This window comes from Nicotiana sylvestris, chromosome 9, assembly GCF_000393655.2.
Source record: "Nicotiana sylvestris chromosome 9, ASM39365v2, whole genome shotgun sequence".
NCBI lineage: Eukaryota > Viridiplantae > Streptophyta > Magnoliopsida > Solanales > Solanaceae > Nicotiana > Nicotiana sylvestris.
The window spans coordinates 116,232,812-116,240,461 of NC_091065.1; the positions used below are offsets into that span (position 1 = coordinate 116,232,812).

Sequence of the window (7,650 nt, forward strand, 5' to 3'; positions counted from 1 at the left end):
AATTTTTATAATTGTTGTAACAACATTTACTTGAAATCGTAGGTTCCACTTTTCAAGGAACTTTGACTTTGAGGTTGCTTCTTGGTTTAACACTTTTTCATTTTTTTTTGTGATTAAAAGATAATAGTAGTGTGTGAGTGTCAAATAATTGAAAGAGTGTCAAAGTGGTGGAATTTGTAACATGGTAATACAAAAGAAACTATTTGAAACAGTTTTGGCCGCCCATTACTAAAATCGCTAACTTCAAATAGCAAATAGCAAATAGCAAATGCACTAACAATAATAATACTAATTCACGTAAAATAAATATAGAGGGTGTTTGGCTAAGCTTATAAGCTGGTCAAACTGGCTTATAAGCACTTTTTGGCTTATCTACGTGTTTGGTAAAATTAAAAGTGCTTATAAGCCAAAAATAAGCCAAAAACCATAAGTTGGTCTCCCCAACTTATCAAATTTCAGCTTATAATCACTTTAAGTTTGACCAAAATATTTACTATTCTATCCCTAAAATACTTCTTTTTAAAACAAAAATCTTTGTATACCCAGTTCTTCAGCTACTTATTATTAATTTCAGCACTTCTATCCAAACACGTAACTGTTTATTTTTTAAATCAGTTTCAGCCTTTAAAAGTGCTTTTCATCACCTAATGTTCATCAACTATTCTAACGGGTTCATAATTTCCTCTGTTAAAGAGTTGTCCATGCTAGCTTTTCTCCTATTTATTGAGTAACTTCTAAAGTAAGTTTTTTCTCCTTAACCATCGGGTTCTTAATGAGCTAGCTGACAGAAGGATGGCAGCTTTATTTATCTTAAAAAAAGTTGAAAAAATTCCGTTGCCAACCCAGGTCTCTCGGGTGAGAGCCGAGTATCCTAACCGACTAGACCAAGGCAATGTTTGGTTGATTTATAAAAATTGCAGTTTCTTTCCGAATAAATTTCCTTCAATAAAGCAAACACATTCCTTATTTAGCTCTTTACCCCACTCAAGGAAAACATTAATAATTAAATACATTATATAGGAGGAAAAAAAAAAGATCTTTCACAACACTAACTTACACTGAGGAATACATAATACAGTATCAGTTATAATTCCTAAACAACATGATTCTAAAATTGCACTTCCTTTTCCATTGGACAAATGACGAAAGGAGTTGTAGCAATGAAAATAATTAATTCCATAAAAATGCTAGCGGGTGCTCAGAAGGGCATTTTGGGGAAATTATCCCTTTTGTTGTGTATTTGACGTTTGCACATAAAGCTTTGACAGTTGAACCTTCTTGGTAACGTATGTTCACATTTTCCATTTGTATCCCTTGGCATGGAACAGTTTTGCTGCAGTTTAATTTAATTGCAGTATGCGTAGAACTCGTTCCCTTAATATTTTTGTACATTATATTACTCACATGCACTGCTTCTTTCTGGAAAATTTAAAAAAAGGAAAAAAGAAAACAAAAGAAAAATATAAATATTACCGCTTGTTGTAAAAAGAAATTTGACATGAGTCACATGACTTAATTAATTACCTGCTCTTTGCATGGTTTTTCTTGGTCACAGTAATATTGATCTATGATTATGGGGTTGGTCACATTCACCATATCTATGTCTTGAAAAAGAATGTTTTTTGCATATCCACGTCCTCCCTTTTAGAATTAGACAATTAGAAAAAAAAGTTATTGCATATTTATCAGTATATAAGCATATTAAAATAACAGAAAATTTTCATAATATGAATATGATAGACTTACTTATATCGGGTATTTGTAAAATCATACTCTCTTTGTCCCAATTTATATGATATTTTTTGCTTTTCGAGATTCAAACGTCTTAATTTTGATCTTGCATTTGAATATGAAATATATAAGTTTTTCAAAATAAAATTTACATATTTAGAAACTACATAAAAAGTATTATAAATCACAATAATTAATAATTCAAAATATTTAAAAAATATATAATTAAAAAAATTGCAGTTAAAGAATAATTTATTTGACTTTCGAAATACAAATAGTACCGACACGTAAATTGGGACGGAGAGTATTAATTAACCATGGTTAAGTAATAAAGTAAGAGGATAGGGTTTTGTCAACCATTACAAACAAAATTACTGAAACTGTTACACACTAATACGTTCAGATCAAAGATAAATCTACTTCATCTCTTGAAAACAAAAGGAATAATTAAGATAAAGTGAGGTGTAAATAACATTATTAATTAACCAGTTTTTCAACAAAACCGGACTTAGATTTACAGTTTTAGTTCCCAGGTGGTTGCTTAATGATAAGTGGTGAAAATTTGTTAGGAACTCAAAATACATGATATTGAATGACTTATTATATTAATTAATTAGATTAGAGTTAATAAACAGTGGGAAACCAAATCATATACCTGCCAAGACTTTATTCTTAATCCATTAGTTGTTCCCCTCAAGGTGGCATCGTGTACATAAATATTTGAAACGGCATCCTCCTCTTTATTTTTTCCCAAGCTTCCAATACTAAAACAAAAAAGACACAAAAATTAGTATCATAAAAAGAAAAATACAATTGAACATAGAACTTTCCTTTTATTTCTTTTAAAAAGAAGTTCTTAAACTTTTGGACGTAAATTAGAGGTGGAAAAATATGTCAGTATCACAAAACATTCAATAAAATTAAATGGACTGAAAAGGATAAATAATTCTATCTTTGGGTTGCATATTGGATATTTGGATTACCTTTTTGACCTCCAATTGTTAGGGTATTTTTTTTAATTTTTGAATTTCTAGTGTACTTTTTCACTAAAAAAAAAATGAGTACTAGTTTTAACAACATTTTCAAAGTACACATATATATATATGGACTTCTTAATTAATTCTCTATACCATGCATACATTACATATATTACCTGATTCCATGGCCAGGTCCACAATGTATATATCTTGCTCTAACGTTAGTGGAACCATTTACTATTGATATACAATCATCACCTAACCATAAATAACATATTCAACCATTAATTAAAAAGTAGTTACAAAATCACTAAAAAAAGAAGCAAGTAATTAAAGCACAATATTTTCCCAGAAAAATTAAAAATTATTTTTAAACCTGTTTCAATATAACAATGGTGAATATCTATATCTTTAGTCCCAGAAACGTGAATCCCATCAGTGTTGGGGCTATCAGCAGGTGCTGTAAGTCTCAATCTTGAAACCTCAACATGCTCACTTTTAGAAATTGTCAAATGCATCTTCTGTGGGTTCTTCAACTCTAAGTTTCTTATTGTCACATTTGTGCAATTGTTAAAGAACATAGCCTGTCAAATATTGAATATATATATATGTTTAGTAATGTTTATTGCTGAATTTTAAATATATACGCTATTGATATACGGTGGAAAAAGTGGTCTGATCCTTTTCCAGACTCCGCCCGCGTATAGTAGAGCTTAGTGCACCAAATTACCCTTTTATATGTGGAAAAAGTGGGATTATATTGAAACTTACAGTTGGAGCTATTAGTGTTTTCGCATTGCATGGCTGCAGAAAATAGAGAAAAAAAAAATGATACTATATTAATTACTTGACTTGAATAAAATAAACACACTTATTTCTTTTACAGTAATTAATACTCACAATTGTTTTATCAATTTTGCAAGAGTGTTTCCACCATACTTCTCCATTGCCATCGATGCTGCCTACACCTTCAACTGTAAAGTTTTCCATGTTTTGGAATAAAAGCCAATGTCTTTTATCTTGCTCATAATCTGATATGTTTTTTGAAGCTCTGAGTTCTCCATTTATCTAAATGACAAAAAAAATAAATATAAAGGACAAAATTGGATAGGTAATTAGGAAAAGAAAATTACTAGTAATAAATTATAAGTCAATTCTAATTTAAGTAATTCATTTTTTTGCTTGTCATGAATTTGAACTCACCATCATTCTAAGGCCTTTCTTGCAAGGACCATGAAATTTAATTGGTCCAACATAATATATCTTGTGCCTTGGCACCAAAATCACAGCATTTTCTGTTTTGCATGCCTTCTTCCAAGCCTTTATAAATGCCTGAAATTAAAACAGATTATTTCAGTATCATTTTCTACTAATTAATAGTGGAACTGCATGCAGTTTTATACCTCTTGTAGATAGAATTTTCCTAAAAATAAAGCAAGCAAGAAAAATAAAGTTAGTTAAAAAACGAAAAAGAATTAATTACCTCTGTATCATTTGTGAGTCCATCACCCTTGGCTCCAAAAGCTTGTATATCAATAATTGCTTGTGGCATTTTCGTCACATTAACAATTTTTGATGCACTATTACCACGTTTTATAGGGTTTCCAATCTTCTTTCCATTACAAAAGGTTGAAAACAAAGAAGTGGCTAGTAATAAGATAAGAAGGCTTCTAAGAAACATGATTTTCTTTATCTTTATTTAATTTACTCTCTTTTTGTTCTCCTTTTAATTTGAAACTTAATTAGGAAATAAGAATCAAAATGAAAGAGGCCTACCTCAACTTGAAGTATGATCCATATATATATATATAGAGGGAGAACGTGGAAAATGACTTAGAGATAGAAAAAAGAAGAGAAAAAATGAAAAGGTTCCTAAAGAGGAAAAAATGGTTCTTTTCTTTTGAGCACAAAAATGAGACAAGTCAACACTTTAATGATTCTGGTATATCTCAACTAGGACATTGAAAAAGGACTAGCATTTTCTCCCAAAAATTATGGTTTCTTACTTTCCTTGTGCTTGTTTGCACGTACTCATCACACAAGCATGAGTTAAGTGTATGAAAAACGGCCAGCTTCCTAATTATTCATCTAGCTAAACCTAATTTTGTTTTTTAAAGTATTCACCACTAGTTGGATTATTCAGATTCGCGTTGTAAAAATTAGCACTCCTTATAGAAGAAGATTCAATTCTTATGATTCGAATATAAGACCACTGATTAAGAATAAAAGAACCTTTACTATTACAAAACACTCCTCCGTGGTAGCTAAACCTACTATAAAAAGAATTGGAAAGAGTAGCTAGCTAGCTTCTCCAACCATATAAATATAGCCATAATTAGATCACTTCTATAAAATAAGTGTCACGATCCAAAACCGACCCGGTCGTGATGGCGCCTATCGTGAAACTAGGCCAGCCGACACAACTCTTGAATCAACCATTTTCCAATAAAAGTTGTTTCTATACCATTTATAAACCAATAATCTCATAATGAAAATTTAACAGAAAAGTGCGGAATAATTACACAAGCCCGCCATCGGGGTGTCACTAGCCATGAGCATCTACCAAGGTCTGAATACAACAAGAGTCTAAAACTGTACTAAATACAGAAATGAAAATGAGAGGAAGGAAAGCAGTGCTGCGAACGTCGTGCAACCACCTTGCTAACTCCGATGACTCCGCCTCTGAGCAATCAACATCCACTACCGGATTTCGAAATACTTGAATCTGCACACGAGGTGTAAGGAGTAATGTGAGTACTCCAATCCAGTAAGTAATAAGAGTAAATAAAGACTGAGCAGTAGGAAACGATGAATCCACATTTATGATAAACTCAATAATCACAACATGCTTTCAAATCAGAATACGAGTCAATTGTCTCATTTAAAATTCAAATTTTGGTAAAAATCATTTGAAAATGCTTCCCAACAGTTTCAGTAAGGGTTCAATAACATTTATAATAAAAGAGATGAAAACCCTAATCGGCCCCTCGGGCAAAACATAGTTCGTATACAGCCCTTCGGGCAAAACAGAAATTTATACCCATTTCATAACTTAAAAACTTCAGTTTGAATGAAAGTTGTTTAAAGCGTTTGCTCAACATTTTCAGTAGAGGCTCAATCTAAAGATGAGTGAAAGCAGTAATTAAATCAACATATTTGATAAAAACTCACTTTAAGGAGGAGTGAACAACAGTAAGTTCATAAACAGGCCCCTCAGGTAAAACATCACTCATGTACATGTATATCTAAAGCCCCTCGGGCAAGCCTCTCAGTCACTCATGACTCACTCTTACCGGTCAGTGCTTACGCTTAGCACTCTCATTCAATAGGTACCATATAACAACCATTGTGGCGCGCAGCCCGATCCAGATATCGCTGCGGCGTGCAGCCCGATCCATAAATATAGTCGACTGCGCTCACTGGGGGTGTGCAGACTCCGGAGGGGCTCCTACAGCCCAAATGCTATATCGCTGCGGCGTGCAGCCCAATCCAACATATCACTGCGACGTGCAACCCGATTCATATATATATATATATATATATATATATATATACATATATATTTCTGCGGCGTGCAGCCCGATCTATAAATATATAATCCTCACAACCAAGCCCTCGGCCTTTCTCAGTCATTAACCTCACCATCAGACCCTCCGTCTATCTTAGTCATTAACCTCGCAATCAGACCCTTGGTTTATCTCAGTCAATACCCTCACAATCAGACCCTCGGTCTATCTCAGTCGTCAACCTCACAATCACTCGGACCATCAGTAAAACAGGGAACTCAGCCCAAACAGTTTTCACATTCTAAGAATTTAAGTGATAAAACCAGATTTAAACAATAAACAGGTAAATCATGACTGATGATATGCTTTCAAAATAAATAGAGTGAGGAAAAATAGTAAAAATGCCCCTAAGGGTCTCAACAGGTCGGCACACGGCCCCAAACATGGTATACAACCCAAAATATAATATCAATCTCTAAAATACAGAATATCATAAGATTTCAAATCAAATACGCGATTTAACAGTCGTACGAGACATACCAAGTCACAATCCCCAACGGTGCAAGACTCCACGCTCGTCGTCTAGCATGTGCGTCACCTCAAAGTAGCACAACGATGTAAAATCCGGGGTTTCAAACCCTCAAGACAACATTTACAATCATTACTTACCTCGATCCGGTCCAAACTCTAGCCCGCGATGCCTTTGCCCTCACGAATCGATCTCCGGATGCTCCAAATCTAGCCACAATCGGTACATAACTATTAAAATATGCTAAGGGAACAAAGCCCACTCGAAAATATCCAATTTACATAAAAAATCCCGAAATTGCTCAAACCCGGCCCCCGGGCCCACGTCTCGGAATCCGATAAAGGTCACATCAATAGAATCGGCATCCTCTCACGAGTCTATCCATACTAAGAACATCAAAATCGGACCTCAATTTTCCCTTCAAATTCCCAATTTACGCTCTCCAAAGTCAAGCCCTAATTTCCCAATTTTAGGCTTTAATTTTCACATATTTCATGATTAAACAAGTAAGAATCAACATAGGATCGAGTATTGAGTTCACAAATCTTACCTCCAGGTGTTATATCTTGAATCCCTCTTCAAATCCTCTAAAAAAGCTCCAAAATCACCCAAAAATGGTGAAAGATATCCCCAAAATCGCGGACAATGGCTATTTAAATATTCTGCCCAGGCATCAAAACCTTCTTTGCAAACGAGGGATAACCATCTCTTTCGCGATGAACAAAAACACCAGCCATCAAAAATGCTCTATGCGTTCGCTGCACCAGCCTCGCGAATGCGATAAACATTGGATATAGAGCTATGCGAACGCGATGAAGAAAGGTCCTCCAGTCCAGCTCCTAGCCCGACTCTATGCGAACGCGATATGCCATACGCGAATGCGAAGGAGTCCTCCCCTAACACTATG

The 7,650-nt window shown here is 34.0% G+C and overlaps 1 protein-coding gene across 1 annotated transcript; it reads right to left on the minus strand.

The window, feature by feature from the left end:
• Nucleotides 1-947: 947 nt before the first annotated feature.
• Nucleotides 948-4,489, minus strand: LOC104246054 (polygalacturonase-like). Its single transcript, XM_009801787.2, has 9 exons — nucleotides 4,192-4,489; nucleotides 3,912-4,040; nucleotides 3,609-3,776; nucleotides 3,480-3,512; nucleotides 3,085-3,292; nucleotides 2,885-2,966; nucleotides 2,387-2,495; nucleotides 1,525-1,641; nucleotides 948-1,419 (listed from the first exon to the last, which is right to left on the minus strand). Exons 1-9 carry the CDS (start codon nucleotides 4,387-4,389, stop codon nucleotides 1,171-1,173), a joined length of 1,293 nt encoding a protein of 430 aa, XP_009800089.1. The 5' UTR covers nucleotides 4,390-4,489; the 3' UTR covers nucleotides 948-1,170.
• Between the last annotated feature and the right edge of the window lie 3,161 nt (nucleotides 4,490-7,650).